We start from the raw sequence: 24,088 nt of genomic DNA, 5'->3' as shown, positions 1-24,088 counted from the left end.
AGTTATTGTGATCTGCTAACTGCAGAATCCACATCTGCAGCGGACAGTTTGAAGCTTTTACAAGTGGGTCTTACTGACACCTGATGTGGAGATACCGGCATCTCCACACCATGACTACCATCGACACCGCAAACTGCCGGCTCCAAATGGAGAGGATCTCCAAGAAGATCGCGCATATCGACACTTACTGACACCTACCAGAGCAAGCATGTTGGGTAAGACCAGTTCATCACTCTCATTGCCAACCGACCGTTCAGGACAGAAATGAAACTGCCGATATACACGGTACGAAACGGTGTAATTCTCATTGAAGGTTATGTTACCTTTCGGTCTGTACTCTCTGTCCAATGAGAAATGTGGCAATTAATACAATTTCAGTTTCATTTTCAAGTTTTATGCATTATTTAATTGGAGGTTTCACAGCTGCGAAAGGATGTTTATCCTATCTATTTATACAAAGTGTCTAACATTGATCATCTTGTACAGTCAATTCGCACTTAAAGGAATTGTGCTCCTGGAAAGTGTAACTTTCACTGGGACAATTTAAGTTTTAATTTAAAGTGAATCAGATTTTCCCGTTAAAACCAATATAAAAGTTGTAGTTAGGTTCTGAAGGAACTTCCTCAGAAATAAACATTAAATCAGCTTAAACAACAAGTGATAGACAGAGCTAAGCGATCCCATCAACAACGGGTTGATCTAAGCTCTTACACACCCAGTTGTGAATGGTGATGGACTCACTGGAGGAGGAAATATCCCCACCCTCAATGATGGAGGAGCCCAGCACATCAGCATAAGATAAGGCTGAAGTGTTCGTAGCAATATTTAGCTGGAAGTGCAGAGTGGATGATCCATCTCAGCCTCCTCAGAGGAAGTGTCTTCATGTCAGGCTCTCCTTGAAGTCGAGTTTGAGGTGTCCTACTTGATTTCTGGCTGTGGTTCTCTCACGCTACAGGAAGCCTTTGGGCATGTTTAAATTAGAACAATAGTCTGACTCTGACCGAGAGGCCTTTTGGCTAAGATCAAGTGTAGTATGGATAGGATGCTGCACTTGGTTGAGGTCATTAGGTTACATTTAAGCTTCATTTTCATATGAAGCAATTTTTAAAAGCGGCATCTCGGCCTTTTGGCTAAGATGCAAATGAGATCAAGCCTTGGAGGAGGAAGACCTGCGCCTACTCCAATCAGCTTGGCTCATGTAGATCAGGTCCAAGACAGGGGTTGCAGACCCTGTCTCGTCAGCTTGGATCGGAAATGTCTCAACTTGTTGAGACTCTGAATTGGGCTTGATTTGATTGAATTGGAAAAGTATAAAAAAATAGTCTGACTCTGACCGAGCATGCTAGTTAAAGAGCAAGTTTAACAGATCTTAACAGATCTTGCCAGCAGTGACAATTATCTCCCAATTGGGTGCCTGAATAGATGTTAATTACAGTAGCAGGAAGCTGGTGACTCACACCCAGTTACAATGTGATGTGAGTCATCAGCTCTTTATAAGAAAAGACAGGTTTGCCACCTGTACAAAGTAGGATCAAAGGGTAGAAAGGAAAGGACTCGAGGGCAATGAGTGTTAATTTGGGAATTTAGTGCAGAGGTAGAAGGAACGTTTCTTATTTTTCATCTTCCAGCAGCTGGTGAATGCTCATAGAACTATAGAAACATAGAAACTAGAAGCAGGAGGAGGCCATTCAGCCCTTCCAGCCTGCTCCCCCATTCATTTTGATCATGGCTGATCATCAAATTCAATATTCTGATCTTCCCCTTGCCCCGCCCCCCCCATCCCTTGATCCCTTTAGCCCCAAGAGCTATGTCTAATTTATTCTTGAAATCAAACAATGTTTTGGCCTCAACTACTTTCTGTGGGAGTGAATTCCACACATTCACCACCCTCCGGGTGAAGAAATTTCTCCTCACCTCAGTTCTAAAAGGTTTACCCCTTATCCTCAAACTATGACCCCAGTTCTGGACTCCCCCACCATTGGGAACATTCTTTCTGAATCTACCCTGTCTAACCCTGTTAGAATTTTATAAGTTTCTATGAGATCCTCTCTCACTCTTCTGAACTCCAGTGAATATAATCCTAACCGACTTGGTCTCTCCTCATATAACAGACCTGCCATCCCAGGAATCAGCCATTCAAGTAATAATCTGTCTTCCTATTATTGCTACCAAAGTGGATAACCTCACATTTATCCACATTATGCTGCATCTGCCATGCAGATGCCCACACACTCAGCCTGTGCAAATCACGCTGAAGCATCTCTGCATGCTCCTCACAGCTCACCCTCCCACCCAACTTTGTATCATCTGCAAATTTGGAGATAATACATTCAGTTCCCTCTTCCAAATCATTAATATATAATGTGAACAGTTGGGGTCCTAGCACAGATCCCTGCAGAACCCCACTCGTCACTGACTGCCAATCAGAAAAAGACCCATTTATGCCAACTCTTTGCTTCCTATCTGCTAACCAGCTTTCTATCCATATCAAGACACTACCCACAATCCCATGTGCTTTAACTTTACATAGTAGTCTGTTATGTGAGACCTTGTCGCAAGCCTTCTGAAAGTCTGAATAAACCACATCCACTGGTTCTCCTTGGCCAAGTCTACTCGTTACATCCTCAAAGAATTCCAATAGATTCATCAAGCATGATTTCCCGTTTGTAAATCCATGGTGACTCTGTCTGATTATACCACTGCCTTCCAAATGCTGAGTTATGAAATCCTTGATAATAGACTCCAGCAACTTCCCCAGTACTGACGTTAGGCTCACTGGTCTATAGTTCCCTGTTTTCTCTCCACCTCCCTTTTTGAATAGCGGGCTTACATTAGATACCCTCCAATCTGTAGGAACCAGTCCAGAGTCCAAAACATTTTAGAAAATGACCACCAATGGATCTAATATTTCACAGAAACACAGAAGATAGGAGCAGGAGGAGGCCATTTGGCCCTTCGAGCCTGCTCCGCTGTCCATCACGATCATGGCTGATCATCCAACTCAATAGCCTAATCCTACTTTTTCCCCAGAACCTTTGATCCCATTCACCCCAAGTGCTATATCCAGCCGCCTCTTGAATACATTCAATGTTTTGGCATCAACTACTTCCTGTGGTAATGAATTCCACAGGCTCACCACTCTTTGGGTGAAGAAATATCTCCTCACTTCCGTCCTAAACACTGAATTCTCAGACTGTGACCCCTGGTTCTGGACTCCCCCACCATCGGGAACATCCTCCCTGCATCTACCCTGTCTAGACCTGTTAGAATTTTATAAGTCTTTATGAGATCCCCCCTCATTTCTCTGAAGTCCAGCAAAAACAATCCTAACCTAGTCAATCTCTCCTCATACATCAGTCCCGCCATAAGAACATAAGAAATAGGAGCAGGAGTAGGCCATCTGGCCCTTCGAGCCTACCCGCCATTCAACAAGATCATGGCTGATCTGAAGCGAATCAGTTCCACTTACCCGCCTGCTCCCCATAACCCCTAATTCCCTTATCGATCAGAAAACTATCTACCTGTGATTTAAACATATTCAACGAGGAAGCCTCCACCACTTCAATGGGCAGAGAATTCCAGAGATTCACTACCCTCTGAGAGAAGAAGTTCCCCCTCAACTCTGTTCTGGACCGGCCCCCCCCTTATTTTGAGGCTGTGCCCTCTAGTTCTGGTTTCCCTTCTAAGTGGAAAGAATCTCTCCACCTCTACCCTATCCAGCCCCTTCATTATCTTATATGTCTCTATAAGATCACCCCTCATCCTTCTAAACTCCAACGAGTACAGACCCAATCTGTTTAATCTCTCCTCATAAGCTACACCCCTCATCCCCGGAATCAGCCTGGTAAACCTTCGCTGCACTCCCTCGAGAGCAAGAACATCCTTCCTCAGAAAAGGAGACCAAAACTGCACACAATACTCTAGGTGTGGCCTCACCAAGGCCCTGTGTAATTGCAACAACACATCCTTGCTCCTGTACAAAGAACAAAGAAAATTACAGCACAGGAACAGGCCCTTCAGCCCTCCAAGCCTGCGCCAACCATGCTGACCGACTGAATTAAAACCCCCTACCCTTCCGGGGACCATATCCCTCTATTCCCATCCTATTCATGTACTTGTCAAGATGCCCCTTAAAAGTCACTATCGTATCTGCTTCCACTACCTCCCCCGGCAGTGAGTTCCAGGCACTCACCACCCTCTGTGTAAAAAATCTGCCTCTTACATCTCCTTTAAACCTTGCCCCTCGCACCTTAAACCCATGACCCCTAGTAATTGACTCTTCCACCCTGGGAAAAAGCTTCTGACTATCCACTCTGTCCATGCCTCTCATAATCTTGTAGACTTCTATCGGGTCTCCCCTCAACCTCCATCGTTCCAGTGAGAACAAACCAAGTTTCTCCAACCTCTCCTCATAGCTAATGCCCTCCATACCAGGCAATATCCTGGTAAATCTTTTCTGTACCCTCTCCAAAGCCTCCACATCCTTCTGGTAGTGTGGCGACCAGAATTGAACACTATATTCCAAGTGCGGCCTAACTAATGTTTTATAAAGCTGCAACATGACTTGCCAATTTTTAAACTCAATACCCCGGCCGATGAAGACAAGCATGCCTTATGCCTTCTTGACTACCTTCTCCACCTGCATTGCCACTTTCAGTGATCTGTGTACCTGTACACTCAGATCCCTTTGCCTATCAATACTCTAAAGGGTTCTGCCATTTACTGTATATTTCCTATCTGTATTAGACCTTCCAAAATGCATTACCTCACATTTGTCCGGATTAAGCTCCATCTGCCATCTCTCCACCCAAGTCTGCAACTGATCTATATCCTGCTGTATCCTCTGATGGTCCTCATTGCTATCTGCAAATCCACCAACCTCTGTGTCATCTGCAAACTTACAAGTCAAACCAGCTACATTTTCCTCCAAATCATTTATATATATTACCAGCAGCAAAGGTCCCAGCACTGATCCCTGAGCAGCGCCACTTGTCACAGCCCTCCATTCAGAAACGCACCCTTCCACTGCTACCCTCTGTCTTCTATGACCGAGCCAGTTTTGTATCCACCTTGCCAACTCACCTCTGATCCCATGCGATTTCACCTTCTGCATCAGTCTACCGTGAGGGACCTTGTCAAAGGCCTTACTAAAGTCCATGTAGACAACATCCACTACCTCACCCTCATTAATCATCTTCGTCACTTCCTCGAAAAACTCGATCAAGTTAGTGAGACACGACCTCCCCTTCACAAAACCATGTTGCCTCTCACTAATACGTTCACTTATTTCCAAGTGGGAATAAATCCTGTCTCGAAGAATCCTCTCCAATAATTTCCCTACCACTGATGTAAGGTTCACCGGCTTGTAATTACCTGGATTATTCTTGCTACCCTTCTTAAACAAAGGAACAACATTGGCTATTCTCCAATCCTCTGGGACCTCCCCTGTAGCCAATGAAGATATAAAGATGTCTCTCAAGGCCCCAGCAATTTCCTCCCTTGCCTCTCTCAGTATTTTGGGGAAATCCCATCAGGCCCTGGGGACTTGTCTACCTTGATGTTTCTCAAGAACCCCAATACCTCCCCCTTTTTGATCTCAACATGACTCAAGCTATCTACACATCCTTTCCCAGACTCATCATGCACCAAGTACTGATTAGGGGACAGTCAGCATGGCTTTGTGAGTGGAAAATCATGTCTCACAAATTTGATTGAGTTTTTTGAAGGGGTAACCAAGAAGGTAGATGAGGGCAGTGCAGTTGATGTTGTCTACATGGACTTTAGCAAGGCCTTTAACAAGGTACCGTATGGTAGGTTGTTGCAAAAGGTTGAATCTCATGGGATCCAGGGTGAGGTATCTAAATGGATACAAAATTGGCTTCTTGACAGAAGCCAGAGGCTGATTGTGGGGAGTTGTTTCTCAAACTGGAGGTCTGTGACCAGCGGTATGTCTCAGGGATCAGTGCTGGGTCCACTGTTATTTGTCATTTATATTAATGATTTGGATGAGGATATAGGAGGCATGGTTAGTAATTTTGCAGATGACACCAAGGTTGGTGGCATAGTGGACAGTGAAGAAAGTTATCTCCAATTGCAACGGGATCTTGATCAATTGGGCCAGTGGGCTAATGAATGGCAGATGGAGTTTAATTTCGACAAATGCGAGGTGATGCATTTCGGTAGATTGAACCAGGGCAGGACTTACTCAGTTAATGGTAGGGCGTTGGGGAGAGTTACAGAACAAAGAGATCTAGGGGTACATGTTTATAGTTCCTTGAAAGTGGAGTCACAGGTGGACAGAGTGGTGAAGAAGGCATTCGGCATGCTTGGTTTCATCGGTCAGAACATTGAAAACAGGAGTTGGAATGTCTTGTTGAAGTTGTACAAGACATTGGGAAGGCCACACTTGGAATACTGTGTGCAATTCTGGTCACCCTATTGTAGATAGGATATTATTAAACTAGAAAGAGTGCAGAAAAGATTTACTAGGATGCTACCGGGACTTGATGGATTGAGTTATAAGGAGAGGCTGGATAGACTGGGACTTTTTTCTCTGGAGCGTAGGAGGCCCTCCTACGCTCCAGAGTGACCTCTATAAGAATGACCTTATAGAGGTCTATAAAATAATGAGGGGCATAGACAAGGTAGATAGTCAATATCTTTTCCCAAAGGCAGGGGAGTCTAAAACTAGAGGGCATAGGTTTAAGGTGAGAGGGGCGAGATACAAAAGTGTTCAGAATGGCAATCTTTTCACACAAAGGGTGGTGAGTGTCTGGAACAAGCTGCCAGATGTATTTGTGGACCCGGGTACAATTTTGTCTTTTAAAAAGCATTTAGAAAGTTACATGGGTATGATGGGTATAGAGGGATATGGGCCAAATGCGGGCAATTGGGATTAGCTTAGGGGTTTTAAAAGAAAGGGTGGCATGGACACGTGGGCTGAAGGGCCTGTTTCCATGCTGTAAACCTCTATGACTCTATGACTCTAAGACTTCTCTTTGGTGAATACTGACGCAAAGTACTTATTTAATACCTCGCCCATTTCCTCTGGCCCCACGCATAGATTCCCTCCCTTGTCCTTGAGTGGGCCAACCCCCTCCCTGACTACCCTTTTGCTCTTTACATATGTACTCAAAACCTCTCGCAATGAAGGCCAACATACCATTTGCCTTCTTTACCGCCTACTGCACCTGCATGCTTACCTTCAGCGACTGGTGCACAAGGACACCCAGGCCCCGCTGCACACTCCCCTCTCCCTATTTACAGCCATTCAGGTCGTAATCTGCCTTCTTGTTTTTGTTTCTAAAATGAATAACCTCACATTTATCCAAATTATACTGCATTTACCATTGATTAGCCCACTCACCCAACCTGCCCAGATCATTCTGAAGGATCTCTATATCCTCGTCACAGTTCACCCTCCCACCCAACTTGGTATCATCTGCAAACTTTGAGATGTTACATTTTGTTCCCTCATCCAAATCATTAATATATATTGTGAATAGCTGGAGTCCCAGCACCGATCCCTGTGACATCCCACTAGTTACTGCCTGCCAATTAGAAAAGCATCCATTAATTCCTACTCTTTGTTTCCTCTCTGCCAACCAGTTTTCTATCCATCTCAATACACTTCCTCCAATCCCATGTGCTTTAACCTTGCATGATAATCTCTTGTGTGGGACTTTGTCAAACACTTTCTGAAAGTCCAAATTTACCACATCGACTGGCTCCCCCTTGTCAACTCTACGAGTTACATCTTCGAAGAATTCCAACAGATTTGTCAAGCATGATTTCCCTTCATAAATCCATGCTGATTCTGTCTGATCCTGCCACTGCTTTCTAAATGTTCTGGTAAAAAGTCTTTGTTAATGGATTCGAGAATTTTCCCCACTGCCGATGTTAAGCTTACTGGTCTATAATTCCCTGTTTTCTCTCTAACTCCCTTTTTGAATATTGGAATGACATTCACTACCCTCCAATCTGCAGGGACTGTTCCAGAGTCTATAGAATCCTGGAAGATGACCACCAATGCATCCACTATTTCTAGAGCCACTTCCTTAAGTACTCTGGGTTGTAGATTATCAGGCCATGGGGATTTATCCGCCTCCAATCCCATCAATTTTCCCAGCACCATTTCTCTACTAATATTGATCTCCCTCAGTTCTTCCCTCTCACTAAATCTTGCATTCTCCAACATTTCTGGTATCTGATTTGTGTCCTCTTTTGTGAAGACAGAACCAAAGTATGTATTCAGTTGCTCGGCCATTTCTTTGTCCCCTATTATACATTCCCCCGCTTCTGCCTGTAGGGGATCTACATTTGTTTTCACCAACCTCTTTCTCTTCACGTATCTATAGAAACTCTTAGTGTCAATGTTTACATTCCCTGCAAGCTTACCTTCGTACTGTATTTTCCCCTTCTTAATCAATCCCTTGGTCCTTCTTTGCTGAATTCTAAACTGCTCCCAATCCTCAGACCTATTATTTTTCTTGGCCAATCTGTATGCTTCTTCCTTGGATCGGATACTCTAATTTCCTTTGTAAGCCATGGATTGGCCCTCTTCCCCATTCTGCTTTTGTGCCAGACAGGAATAAACAGTTGCTGCAGTTTCCCCGTGCGTTCCTTGAATGTTTGCCATTGCCCATCCACTATCATCCCTTTAAGTAACTCTCCCCAGTCTATCAAGGACAACTCATGCCTCACATCCTCATGGTTTCCTTTATTAAGATTCAGCACCCTAGCCTCCGAATCAACTACTTCACTCTCCATCTTGATCAAAATGGTCATTCATCCCAAGAGGTCTCGTACAGCTAGATTGGCAATGATTCCCTTCTCATTACACAGTACCCAGTCTAAGATGGTCTGCTCTCTAGTTGGTTCCTCCACATATTGGTCCAGAAAACCATCCCGTATACACTCCAGGAATTCCTCCTCTATGGCATTGTGGCTAATTTGATTTGTCCAATCAATGTGCAGATTTAAATCACCCATGATCACCGATATTCCCTTATCACATGCATCTCTAATGTTGTGTTTAATTCCATTCCCAACATCACCACTGCAGTTTGGGGATCTATATATGACACCCACTCATGTTTTTTGCCCCTTGGTATTTCTCAATTCCACCCATACTGACTCCACGTTGTCAGAGCCAATATCCTTTCTCACTATTGTGTTAATTTCCTCTTTAACCAGCAGTGCCGCTCCACCACCTTGTCCTTTATGCCTGTTCTTCCTAAATACTGAATATTTAGGGACATTCAATTCCCACCCCTGGTCACCCTGCAGCCATGTCTCTGTAATCCCAATTATATCGTACCCGTTTACAGCTATCTGCGCGATTAGTTCATCGATTTAATTGCAAATGCTCCATGCGTTAAGGCACAGACCCTTTAAGCTTGTCTTTTTAACATTGTTTGCCTTGCTGCCAATATTTTTCTCGAGAGCCCTGTTTGAACTTTGCCCTTGGTTTCTCTGCCTGTCACTTTTCTTATTCCCTTTTCTACCTTTTGTTTTTGTCCTTGCTCCCTCCCTCTCTGACTCCTTATATAGGTTCCCATCCCCCTGGCATATTAGTTTAAACCCTCCATGGCCAATTCCTTAAGTACTCTGGGATGAAGATTATCAGGACCTGGAGATTTATCCACCTTCAATCCCATCAATTTCCCCAAAATCATTTCTCTGCTAATGCTGATTTCCTTCAGCTCCTCACTAAAACATGTTTCTCTCAGCACTTCTGGTACATTATTCATATCTTTGTGAAGACTGAAGCAAAGTACAAATTTAATTCATCAGCCTTTTCTTTATTTCCCCGTTATGAATTCTCCCGTTTCTGGCTGTAAGGGGCCTACATTCATTTCTGTCAATCTTTTTCTCTTTACATATCTATAGAAACTTTTACAGTCAGTTTTTATGTTCCCCGCTAGCTAACTTTCATACTCTATTTTTCCCTTCTTAATCAATCCCTTGGTCCTCCTTTGCTGAATTTTAAACTGCTCCCAATCCTCAGGCCTATTGGTTTTTCTTGCAAATTTGTATGTTTCTTCCTTGAATCTGACACTATCTCTAATTTCCCTTGTGAGCCATGGTTTGGCCACAATTCCCTACCACTCTGGTGCCAAATAGGAATAAACAACTTCTGGAGTTCACCTTTTCGTTCTTTAAATGCCTGCCATTGCCTGTCCACTGTCTTTCCTTTCAGTAATGTTTCCCAGTCCATCATGGCCAATTCATGCCTCATACCATCATAGTTACCTTTACTGAGATTCAGGACCCTGGTCTCAGAATCAACTACATCATTATCCACCTTGACAAAGAATTCTACCATATTATGGTTACTTGTCCCCAAGGGTTCTCTCACAACTAGATTGCCAACTAATCCTTTCTCATTGCACAACACCCAGCCCGGTATGGCCTGCTCCCTAAAATAAAAGCAAAATACTGCAGATGCTGGAATCTGAAACAAAAATGGAAAATGCTGGAAAATCTCGGCAGGTCTGACAGCATCTGTGGGGCGAGAATAGAGCCAAAGTTTCAATTCTGGATGACCCTTCGTCAGAATTGGTTCTGGAGATTTGGATGTTACGCAGTTATTCACACCTCATTTGGGTTTAATCATTGTTCTTCTGTCATATCCATTCTCACTCTGTCTGGCTGTTGCATGATGGAAGATTTAGTTTTGAATTTCTCTTGCCCTCCATCCTGTCACTGAGTTCCTTTTTGTTTTTTGCTGCTAATGCGTCCAATCTGCTGATGTAAAAGCTCCTACATTTCAATCTTCCTTCGGTTCTGAAATGTTAACTCTGTTTCTCCCTCCACAGATGCTGCCTGACCTGCTGAGTATTTCCCAAGCCCTCCACAGATGTGAGCACAAATGTCTACAGTCCCAGGGACCATGACATTGAGTTTTCAGATAAAACACTGAAATAATAGATAACAAAATAACTTGCTGATTAACCGTTGCTACCTGTAAACATACGGTCCACGTTGTGCAACAATCGGTTTCTCTCCCTGGAGAATTGCATCTGGATTCACAATGTGAAAGAAATAGATGGACATGTAGAATGGGATGGGCACATCCTTCCAAACGGTGTACGAAAACCCATTGCTGGGGTCAATCTGGACATTCTGGATCCAGAAACAAAAAACACAGATTAATATCCAAATTACCACATGGAAACAGACCATTCGGCCCTCCCGGTCATGCTGCTGTTGACCCCAGGATAAATGAGGGTTATGGGAATAGGGTCTGTGGTCGGTGTAGATTCGATGGGCCGAATGGCCTCCTTCTGCACTGCAGGAGTCTATGATTCAATGAACAGGCCTGACCTCTGCAATGTATCGCACTCATAAGAACATAAGAAATAGGAGCAGGAGTAGGCCATCTAGCCCCTCGAGCCTGCCCCGCCATTCAATAAGATCATGGCTGATCTGAAGTGGATCAGTTCCACTTACCCACCTGATCCCTATAACCCCTAATTCCCTTACCGATCAGGAATCCATCTATCCGTGATTTAAACATATTCAGCGAGGTAGCCTCCACCACTTCAGTGGGCAGAGAATTCCAGAGATTCACCACCCTCTGAGAGAAGAAGTTCCTTCTCAACTCTGTCCTAAACGGACCCCCCTTTATTTTGAGGCTGTGCCCTCTAGTTCACTCAGCCCATGTGGCATTTCCACTTGAGTGCTGAAATTTTTAAATACTTCCTCTTTATTTTTATCCTTTCCAAAATCATTACTCCTCCCTCCCCCCCACCGCCCACCCCCCCTGCCCCCAGCCGCTCAGAAGCAAAAGGCAGTAAAGAGATAAGAATCTTTTTCTGTTCTTTTTTAAATTCAACAGACTGATCAAGACCTTTGATCCGGACCTTCAGACCCTCCGTGCTCTCATCCCACGTACTCCCCGCCTCCCAAAGATACACAAGGCCAACACACCCGGCCGTCACATCGTATCAGGCAATGGGACCCTGTATGAGAACCTCTCCGGCTATGTCGAGGGCATCCTGAAACCCATTGTACAAAGAACCCCCAGCTTCTGTCGTGACACTACGGACTTCCTACAGAAACTCAGCACACATGGAGCAGTTGAACCAGGAGCGCTCCTCGTCACAAAGGATGTCTCGGCACTCTACACCAGCATCTCCCACGACGATGGCATTGCTGCAACTGCCTCAGTACTCAACGCCAACAACTGCCAGTCTCCAGATGCAATTTTACAACTCATCCGCTTCATCCTGGACCACAAAGTCTTCACTTCAACAACCAGTTCTTCATCCAAACACACGGAACAGCCATGGGGACCAAATTCACACCTCAATATGCCAACATCTTCATGCACAGGTGCGAACAAGACCTCTTCACCGCACAGGACCTTCAACCGATGCTATACACTAGATACATCGATGACATTTTCTTCCTTTGGACTCATGGTGAACAATCACTGAAACAACTGTATGATGACATCAACAAGTTCCATCCCACCATCAGACTCACCATGGACTACTCTCCGGAATCGGTTGCATTCTTGCACACACGCATCTCCATCAAAGACGGTCACCTCAGCACCTCACTGTACCGCAAGCCCATGGATGACCTCACGATGCTCCACTTCTCCAGCTTCCACCCTAAACATGTTAAAGAAGCCATCCCCTATGGACAAGCCTGTATACACAGGGTCTGCTCAGATTAGGAGCAACGCAACAGACACCTACAGACACTGAAAGGCACCCTCGTAAGAACAGTATATGGCGCTTAACTCATCGATCAACAGTTCCGATGCGCCACAGCAAAAAACCGCACCGACCTCCTCAGAAGACAAACACGGGACATGGTGGACAGAGTACCCTTCGTCATCCAGTACTTCCCCGGAGGGGAGAAGCTACGACATCTTCTTCGGAGTCGTCAACATGTCATTGATGAAGATGAACATCTCGCCAAGGCCATCCCCACACCCGCACTTCTTGCCTTCAAACAATCGCACAACCTCAAACAGACCATTGTCCGCAGCAAACTATCCAGCCTTCAGGAGAACAGTGACCACGACACCACACAACCCTGCCACAGCAACCTCTGCAAGATGTGCTGGATCATCAACACGGATGCCATCATCTCACATGAGAACACCATCTACCAGGTACACGGTACATACTCTTGCGACTCGGCCAATGTTGTCCACCTGATACGCTGCAGGAAAGGATGTCCCGAGGCATGGTACATTGGGGTGACCATGCAGACGCTATGACAACGGATGAATGAACACCGCTCGACAATCACCAGGCAAGGGTGTTCTCTTCCTGTTGGGGGGCCCTTCAGCGGTCACGGGCATTCGGCCTCTGATCTTCAGGTAAGCATTCTCCAAGGCGGCCTTCACGACACACGACGGCGCAGAGTCGCTGAGCAGAGACTGATAGCGAAGTTCCGCACACATGAGGAAGTCCTCAACCGGGATCTTGGGTTCATGTCACATTATCTGTAACCCCCATGACTTGCCTGGGCTTGCAAAATCTCACTAACTGTCCTGTCTGGAGACAATACACATCTCTTTAACCTGTGCTTAACACTCTCTCCACTCACATTGTCTGTACCTTTAAGACTTGATTACCTGTAAAGACTCGCATTCCAACCATTATCGTGTAAATTGAGTTTGTGTCTGTATATGCCCCGTTTGTGAACAGAACTCCCACTCACCTGAAGAAGGAGCGACATTCCGAAAGCTTGTGCTCCCAAATAAACCTGTTGGACTTTAACCTGGTGTAGTGAGACTTCTTACTGGTCTTTTTAAGCTCAGTTAATTAGTGAAGATATTGATTCAGTTTCTCACTGCTGCCCTGCGCCTCTACACAAAGATTTCCTTCCTTTCATTCTTCTACTTTAACGTTTATTGAAGAGTTTTGCCTTTTTTCCATTTTTTCCTCTGGGTAAATTCTTGCTGCAGTACCATGTCTGACCACATGAGGCAGAGTAAGCAGGTCAGCGCGCCCTGCACTGAGCGCCAATTCACTTGGCACCCATTTCCTTTCCTTTTCGCGTCAGCTGATTGCAGACTTGAATCATTTTGTTACGTGAAAGAGAGGGCCAATAAACTGATAAATCGCTCATAAACTTACTGGCTGTGATCTCACATCTGAACCTGGCAGAGAGAGCGCTGTCTCCTCTGCCATGTCCACGGGAGCACAGCCCGCAAATCAAAACTAAAATCAGGAGACAGCAGGAGAAAGGTGAACGATGGTTTCACCAATCGTGCCGATAGAAATCAGAGAAACAGAGAAAAATAGGAGCAGGAGGAGGCCATTTGGCCCTTTGAGCCTGTTCTCCCAATCATTATGATCATGGCGGATCATCCAACTCAATAGCCTGATCCCGACCTTCCCCCCAGATCCTTTGTTCCCCTTCTCCCTGGTGTTATATCTAACTGCTTCTTGAAACCATGCAGGGGGAATTTTCCAGCGGTTCTTGCCGGCAGGATTTTCTGGTCCCGCTGTAGTGAACAGAGATTTGGCTGAGCGCCAAATTATCCGGTCCTCTGCTTCCAGTGGAAGTGGGACGCGAACGGCTCGAAAATTCCTGCCACAATGTTTTAGCCTCAACTACATTGTGTGGGAGTGAATTCCACACATTCACCACCCTCTGGGTGAAGAAATTTCTCCTCACCCTCTGTCCTAAATGGTCTACGCTATGTCCTAAGACTAACCGATCCAGTCTCTCCTCATACATCAGACCCCCGATCCCAGGAATCAGCCTGGCAAACCTTCGCTGCACTCCCTCGAGAGCAAGAAAATCCTTCCTCGGAAAAGGAGACCAAAACTGCACACAGTACTCTCGGTGTGGCCTCACCAAGGCCCTGTATAGTTGCAACAACACATCCCGGCTCCTGTACTCGAAACCTCTCGCAATGAAGGCCAACATACCATTTGCCTTCTTTACCGCCTGCTGCACCTGCATGCTTACCTTCAGCGACTGGTGCACAAGGACACCCAGGTCCCGCTGCACACCCCCCTCTCCCAGTCAGGATGCAAGGCCCATGTGGGTTATAAGCAAATGAGAATCTAAAACCCTCGAAACTGCAAAGACATCTGAAGACTGAACGCGATGATCGAGAGAATGCAGCAAGAACTCAAATCATCAGCTCACCTTCTTAGTAGCAATTCTGATGGGGGATTGAAGTTTGAGGGGTGTGGCGGGGTGAGGGGGGGAGAGAAGTGTTACAGAGAGTTCTTAGAAGCCATTTTCTCTCCTGAGCCCTTGCGGGCCTTGGATGGAGCTTCAGTCTGCGAGAGACTCCTGCATGTTCAGGCTTATTCACTCACACTCCTGTTTTCTTTTGCTTATTACTGTCTTGTTAAACTTTATTATTTGTTTATATAAAGAAGATCCTTCATTTAACAACACCTTCGACTCCCTTATTTGTGGACTCAAAATGCCACAGCGCTGGTTACCACAGGCAGTGGAGTTGGATTCACTCCCAGCAGCCAGGCCCCCAGATTCTGCCTAAAATAAAGCTCCGAATCCCCCCAGACACCCGATCGAGTGTTGTACTAATAATTGAATTGACGCAATTCAGTGCGCTTTCTTATCTTTCCACAGTGAATTCTAAAGATTTGGATCATGTGCAAAGTTTAGTCTGTGATAAACTTTATGATAATTCCAACGTTAAAAGCCATTAAACTTTAGAGCACAATAAAGGCTGATGTCATCCTTGGAGGGAACTTTATGCCATCTTCAGATAAAAATCGGAGTAGTCCTAAGGTTAATTTCTTTGTCTTATACAATATGTTGACTCAACTCTTCCAACGTGAAGAATCACTAGTGCTCTGATTGTGAAATATCAGCAGAAAAGACACTTTGTTCCCACGGCAGCTTAGATTTTGGGATTTGTATTCTCTGCTTTTTACTGCTGCAATTAGGGTGGCACGGTGGCACAGTGGTTAGCACTGATGCCTCTCAGCGCCAGGGACCCGGGTTCAATTCCCAACTTGGGTAACTGTCTGTGTGGAGTTTGCACGTTCTCCCCATGTCTGCGTGGGTTTCCTCCGGGTGCACCTGCTTCCACCCACAGTCCAAAGATGTGGGGGTTAAGTTGATTGGCCATGCTAACTTGCCCCTTAGTGTCCCGGGATATTTAGATTAGGAGTGTGGGGATAGGGGCTGGGGTGGGATTGTTGCCGGAGCAGACTCGATGGGCTGAATGGCCTCCTTCTGTATGTTAGGGATTCTATGCTTAAGCTAACTTGGCAGGAGGATAGAAACCAGGATGTAACATTTGAGAGGAACAAACCAGGTGCCCAGAAGTTTCAGAGAGACTGGAGGAGAATTAGAGAGGAACTAAGTGGAGTCAGAGTAAGGGAGAATGCAACAAGCTTTAAATCAAATTTCCAGAGCATGGAGTGAGATAAATAAGATGCGGATAACCGCACGGGGAGATAACGACACGGGGAGATAACCACACGGGGGAGATAACCGCACGGGGAGATAACTGCATGGGGGAGATAACCACATGGGAAGATAACCACACGGGAAGATAATCGCACGGGGAGATAACCACACGGGGAGATAACCGCACGGGAAAATAACCGCACGGGGAGATAACCACATGGGGAGATAACCACACGGGGAGATAACCGAACGGGGAGATAACCGCACGGGAAAATAACCGCACGGGGAGATAACCACATGGGGAGATAACCACACGGGGAGATAACCACATGGGAAGGTAACCGCATGGGGAGATAACCGCACGGGAAGATAACCGCATGGGGAGATAACCACACAGGAACATAACCGCATGGGGAGATAACTGCACGGGAAGATAACCACATGGGGAGATAACCGCACGGGGCGATAACCGCACGGGAAGATAACCGCATGGGGAGATATCCGCATGGGAAGATAATTGCATGGGAAAATAACTGCATGGGGTGATAACCAGATGGGGAGATAACTGCACGAGGAGATAACCGCACGGGAAGATAACCGCACGGGAAGATAACCGCACAGGAGGATGACCGCAGGGGAATATAACCGCATGGGGAGATCACCGCACGGAGAGATAACCACACGGGGAGATAAACGCATGGGGAGATAACCACACAGGGACATAACCGCCCGGGAAGATTACCACACGGGAACGTAACCGCACGGGGAGATAACCACACAGGTAGATAGCCACACGGGAGGATAACTGCACAGGTAGATAAACACACGGGAGGATAGCCGCACGGGGAGATAACCGCATGAGAAGACAACCGGACGGGAAGATAACCGCACAGGAATATAACTGCATGGGGAGATAATCACATGGGGAAATATCCACATGGGGAGATAACCACACGGGGAGATAACCGCACGGGGAGATAACCACACGGTGAGATAACCGCATGGGGAGATAACCACACGGGGAGATAACCACATGGGGAGATAACCACAAGGGAAGATAACCGCATGGGGAGATAACCACACGGGGAGATAACCACACGGGGAGATAACCACACGGGACGATAACCGCACAGGGAGATAACCGCACGGGAAGATAACTGCACGGGAAGATAACTGCACGGGAAGGTAACTGCACGGGGAGATAACCGCACGGGGAGATAACCGCACGGGGAGATAACTGCACGGGATGATAACCGCACAGAGAGATAACCGCACGGGCAGATATCCGCATTTGGAGATAGCCGCATGGAGAGATAGCCGCACAGGGAGATAACCACACGGGGAGATAACCTCATGGGGAGATAACTGCACGGGGAAATATCCACATGGGGAGATAACCACATGGGAAGATAACCACACGGGAAGATAACCGCACGGGGAGATAACCAAGTGGGAAGAAAGCCACATGGGGAGATAACCGCATGGGAAGATAACCACACAGGGAGATAACTGCACGGGGAGATAACCACACGGGAAGATAACCACACGGGGAGAAAACCACATGGGAAGATAACCACATGGGAAGATCACCGCACAGGGAGATAACCGCACGGGTAGATAGCCACACGAGAGGATAACCTCAGAGGGAGATAACCACATGGGAGGATAGCTGCGCAGGGAGATAACTGCACGGGAAGGCAACCGGACGGGAAGATAACCGCACAGGAAGATAACCGCATGGGGAGATAATCACATGGGGAGATAACCACATGGAAAGATGAACGCACGGGGGGAAACCACACGGGGAGATAACCACATGGGAAGATAGCCGCACGGGAAGGTAAGCGCACGGGGAGATAACCGCACAGGAAGATAACCGCACGGGGAGATAACCACACGGGCATATAACTGCACGGGCATATAACCGCACAGGAAGATAACCACACGCGTACATAACAGCACAGGAATATAACTGCCCGGGGAGATAACCGCATGGGGAGATAACCACACAGGGAAATAACTGCACAAGAAGATAACCGCATGGGAAGATAACAGCACGGGGAGATAACCGAATGGGAAGATAACCGCACGGGAAGATAACCGAACGGGAAGATAACCGCACGGGGAGATAACCACACGGGGAGATAACCGCACAGGTAGATAATCGCAGGGTAAGATAACTGCATGGGGAGATAATCGCACGGGGAGATAACCACACGGGAAGATAACCGCACAGGGAGATAACCGAACGGGAAGATAACCGCACGGGAAGATAACCGAACGGGAAGGTAACCGCACGGGGAGATAACCACATGGGGAGATAACCGCACAGGTAGATAATCGCACGGGAAGATAACTGCACGGGGAGATAATCGCATGGGAAAATAACCGCACGGGGAGATAATCGCATGGGGAGATAATCGCATGGGAAGATAACCGCGCGTGAAGATAACTGCATGGGGGGATAACCACACGGGCATATAACTGCACGGGCATATAACCGCACAGGAAGATAACCACACGCGTAGATAACAGCACAGGAATATAACTGCCCGGGGAGATAACCGCACGGGGAGATAACCACACAGGGAAATAACTGCACAAGAAGATAACCGCATGGGAAGATAACCGCACGGGGAGATAATCGCATGGGGAGATAATCGCATGGGAAGATAACCGCACGGGGAGATAACCACATGGGAAGATAACCGCACAGGGAGATAACCACACGGGAAGATAACCGCACGGGGAGATAACCACACGGGAAGATAACCGCACGGGGGGATAACCACATGGGGAGATAACCGCACAGGTAGATAACCACATGGGAAGATAACCGCACAGGGAGATAACCACACGGGAAGATAACCGCACGAGGAGATAACCACACGGGAGGATAACCGCAGAGGGAGATAATCGCATGGGAAGATAACCGCATGGGGAGATAATCGCATGGGAAGATAACCGCATGGGGAGATAACCACATGGGGAGATAACTGCATGGGTAGATAACCACACGGGAAGATAACTGCACGGGGAGATAACCACACGGGAAGATAACCGCACGGGGAGATAACCACACGGGAAGATAACCGCACGGGGTGATAACCGCACGGGGAGATAACCGCACGGGGAGATAACCACACGGGAAGATAACCGCACAGGGAGATAACCACACGGGAAGATAACCGCACGGGGAGATAACCGCACGGGGAGATAACCGCATGGGGAGATAACCACACGGGAAGATAACCGCACGTGGAGATAACCGCACGGGGAGATAACCGCATGGGGAGATAACCACACGGGGAGATAACCACACGGGGAGATAACTGTACGGGGAGATAACCACACAGGAAGATAACCACACGGGAAGATAACTGCACGGGGAGATGACCGCATGGGGAGATAACCACACGGGAGATAACCACACGGGAAGATAACTGCACGGGGAGATAACCGCACGGGGAGATAACCACACGGGAAGATAAACACACGGGAAGATAACTGCACGGGGAGATAACTGCACGGGGAGATAACTGCACGGGAAGATAACCACACGGGGAGATAACCACACGGGAAGATAACCGCACGGGGAGATAACCACAAGGGGAAATAACCGCACAGGAAGATACCATCAGTGATTCAGTGGTGGGAAATTGTTCAGAAATGAAGAAATAATTACGTTAATTTGGGCAAATGTCCATGAACTAAGGAAAGCCAATATAGATTCATTGAAGGCAAGTTGTGTTTAACTAGATAACTGACTAGATAACTAACTAGATAACTAGGTTTTTTGATGAGGTAACAAGAAATGTTGCTGAGGGTAATGCAGTTGATGCAGCGAACATGAACTTCCAAATGCACTTCATAAAGAGACTGAAGCTGAGAGTGACGGCACAGATACGAGATCGTCTGAGTGACGGGAAACTGAGAGTCGGTGAATGGTTGTTTTTCAGACTGGATGAGGAATTATAGTGAGGGGGTGGGGAATGGGAGCAGGGGCAGGGTGCGGGGGAGGGGGGGTGGGGAGGCAGAAGGGGTGGGGGGGTGGGGGGCGGGCGATGGAGGGGGCGTTCCCAGAGACAGCTACAAAGTTCTCTGCTTTGCTTGATGTATATTAATGACTGAAGCACGGGGGAAAATTTCAAACTTTGCTAATTACACGAAACGGGGAAGTATTGTAAACTGTGAGGAGAACAAGTGAGAGACTTCAAGAGGATGTCGGTAGGTTGGTGAAATGAAATTAACAGATCATATTTAACGTAGAGAAATATTAAGTTTTATATTTTGGTAGAAAAAACACAGACACAATACAAAATGATACAATTGAACAGATTAGCATCGAGAGGGAGGAGGTGTCGGGGTTTTAGTGGCTTAGAAGTGGATAAATCCCTAGGCCCAGATGAGATACATCCCAGGTTGCTGTGAGGCAAGGGCGGAGATTACAGGGACTCTGACTCTCATTTTCAAACCCTCTCTGGCCGCAGGAGAGTGATGTGGAGATGCCGGCGTTGGACTGGGGTAAACACAGTAAGGAGTCTCACAAAACCAGGTTAAAGTCCAACAGGTTTATTTGGTAGCAAATGCCACTAGCTTTTGGAGTGCTGCCAAGTTCCGTCACATGAGGACGGCCTCAACCGGGATCTTGGATTCATGTCACACTATCTGTAATCCCCACGACTTGCCTGGACTTGCAAAATCTCACTAACTGTCCTGTCTGGAGACAATACACATCTCTTTAACCTGTGCTTAATGCTCTCTCCACTCACATTGTCTGTACCTTTAAGACTTGATTAGCTGTATTAGCATTGACTAGCTTGATTAGCATTCCAATCATTATTCTGTAAATTGAGTTTGTGTCTCTGTATGCCCTGTTTGTGAACACATCTCCCACTCCACCTGACGAAGGGGCAGCGCTCTGAAAGCTAGTGGCATTTGCTACCAAATAAACCTGTTGGACTTTAACCTGGTGTTGTTAGACTTCTTACTGCAGGAGAGGTGCCAGAGGACCGGAGGACCGGAGGACCGGAGGACCAGAGGACCGGAGGACCGGAGGACCGGAGGACCGGCGGACCGGAGGACCAGAGGACCGGAGGACCAGAGGACCGGAGGACCAGCGGACCGGAGGACCGGAGGACCGGTGGACCGGAGGACCAGAGGACCGGAGGACCGGAGGACCGGAGGACCGGCGGACCGGAGGACCGGAGGACCGGAGGACCGGAGGACCGGAGGACAGCTAATGTGATATCAGCATTCAAGAAGGGAAGTAGGGAAAAAACGGGTAATTTCCGGCCATTGAGTCTAACATCATGTGAGAGGGAAATTATTGGTAAAAATTATGAGCGACAGAATTAATCTCCACTTGGAAAGGCAAGAATTAATCAAAGCTAGTCAGTGTGGCTTTATCAGGGAGATATCATGTCTAACAAATTTGATTGAATCTTTTGAGGAGATGATTAAGTGTGTAGATGAAGGCAGTGCAGTTTATGTAGTCTACATGGACTTCAGTCAGGCTTTTGACAAGGTCCCACATGGGAGACTGATCAAGAAGGTAAGAGCCCATGGGGTCCAGTGCAATTTGGCAAATTGGATCCAAAATTGGCTTCGTGGCAGGAGGCAGAGGTTGATGGTCGAAGGTTGTTTTTGTGACTGGAAGCATGTGTCCGGTAATGTACTGTTGGGATCAGTGCTAGGTCCTTTGCTGTTTGTAGTGAATGTTAATGATCTAGATGTGAATGTCAGAGGTATGATCAGTATGTTTGCAGATGACACAAAAATTGGTGGTGTGGTGAACAGTGCGGAGCAAAGCCTTAGATTACAGGATGATATAGATGGGCGGATGGGCAGAACAGTAGCAAATAGGATTTAACCCTGAAGTGTGAGGTGATGTAATTTGAAAGGACTAACAAGGCCAGGGATACACAATGGATGGTAGGATGCGAGGACAGAGGACCAGAGGGAGCTTGGGGTTCATGTCCATCAATCCCTGAAGTCTGGAAGACAGGTGGACAAGGTGGTTAGGAAGGGATATGGGATATTTCCTTTATTAGCTGAGGCACAGATCAAAGAGCAAGGTGGTTATGATGGAGCTGTATAAAACACTCAGTAGGCCACAGCTGGAGACTGTGTGCGGTTCTCGTCGCCACATGAAAGGAAGGATGTGATCGCACTGGACGGGGTGCAGAGGAGATTCACCAGGATGTTGCTGGGCTGGAAAGTTTCAGCTATGAAGAGAGGCTGGTTAGACTGGGGTTGTTTTCCTTGGAGCAGCAGACAGGGCTGCGGGGTGCGGGGGGGGGGGGCATTTATACAAAATTATGAGGGACACAGATAGGGCAGATAGGAAGAGGGGTCAATAACCAGGGGGCAGAGAATAAAGGTCAGGGGCAGGAGATTTAGAGAGGATTTGTGGAAAAACATTTCCACCCAGAGGGTGGTGGGAGTCTGGGACTCACTGCCTGAAAGGGTGGTGGAGGCAGGAACCTTCACAACATTTAAGAAGCATTTAGATAAACACTTGAAACACCATACAAGTGCTGGAAAATAGAATTGGAATGGATAGGTGCTTGATGGCCAGTGCAGAAACGATGGGCCAAAGGGCCTCTCTCCAAAGAAACAAAGAACAAAGATGATGCGCGACAATCAAGCACGAGGTACAAGGCTTCAGCGATTGAAGGCTTTTATTGACAAACAATGGAACTATCTAACACGAGTACACCATTCCAAACTGGAGGGGTCCCGCCTGAGCAGAGGGTCTTATACCTCTCCCAGGAGGCGGGGCCCCACCGGGATGTGCCATAACAGCATCCACCACAGGTATATTAATCCCACAGTGTAAACACCCTAGCCCAACAACAACATTATAACAACCCCACAGTGTCAACACCCTAACCCAACAGTAACATTGGAATAACCCCACAGTGGTAACCAACGATGGTTCACCACATTCACCCCTCCTTTGAAAACAAAGGCCGGCGGGGTGCGAAAACAGATTACATATATACAAAAAATCTACAAGTCCAGACGGTCTGGAGGACCGCACCGTCGCTGTGATCTCCTCAACACCGGTTGTGACACCGGAGCAGGTGCTTGCGGTGGCGTTCTCTCCAAAACAGCGTCCGGCTGTCCCCTCAAGGACTCACGGGCCGGTTGACCCTGGTGAAGCGGTGGTGCAGGGGATCCCGGTACCTTCTGTGGTGGCGCCGATCTCCGAGTCTCAGGCAAGCTGTACATGGGAGTATAACTGTTATGCACTGGTCCCGGTGCTGACCGCACCACGTCCGGGGAGGAAAGAAGTGATAGGGGATTCGTGACAGGGGGTATGGGAGCGACAGGAGTTGCTACGTCCCCTGCGGGCGCCAGGTCTCGAATCGAGACCGTGTCCTCTCGCCCGTCAGGATATGCCACATAGGCATACTGAGGGTTGGCGTGGAGGAGTTGGACCGGTTCGACCAAGGGGTCGGACTTGCGGGCCCTTACATGTCGCCGCAGAAGGACGGGTCCTGGGTACGTCAACCAGGCTGGTAAGGAGATCCCTGAGGACGTCTTCCGAGGGAATGAGAACATCCTCTCGTGGGGAGTAGCATTGGTTGCCGTACACAGGAGGGAGCAAATGGAATGAAGCGCATTTGGAAGGACCTCCTGCCAACGGGAGACTGGAAGGCCCCTGGACTTCAGCGCCAATAGGACAGCCTTCCAGACTGTAGCATTCTCT

At 47.3% G+C, this 24,088-nt stretch overlaps 1 protein-coding gene across 1 annotated transcript in view; it reads right to left on the bottom strand.

Annotated features, from left to right (window-relative positions):
• The window catches only part of LOC144502286 (scavenger receptor class B member 1-like), a 55,453-nt gene extending 41,828 nt beyond the window's left edge, over positions 1-13,625 (bottom strand). The window contains exons 1-3 of the mRNA XM_078226100.1: positions 13,584-13,625; positions 10,967-11,127; positions 199-340 (exon numbers count right to left, since the gene is read on the bottom strand). Coding sequence (XP_078082226.1) covers positions 199-340; positions 10,967-11,127; positions 13,584-13,625 — 345 coding nt within the window. The remainder of the gene's footprint in view (positions 1-198; positions 341-10,966; positions 11,128-13,583) is intronic.
• Positions 13,626-24,088: the final 10,463 nt, after the last annotated feature.

This window comes from Mustelus asterias, chromosome 13 (genome assembly GCF_964213995.1).
Source record: "Mustelus asterias chromosome 13, sMusAst1.hap1.1, whole genome shotgun sequence".
Lineage (NCBI taxonomy): Eukaryota > Metazoa > Chordata > Chondrichthyes > Carcharhiniformes > Triakidae > Mustelus > Mustelus asterias.
This window is presented reverse-complemented; position numbering and strand designations above follow the sequence as displayed.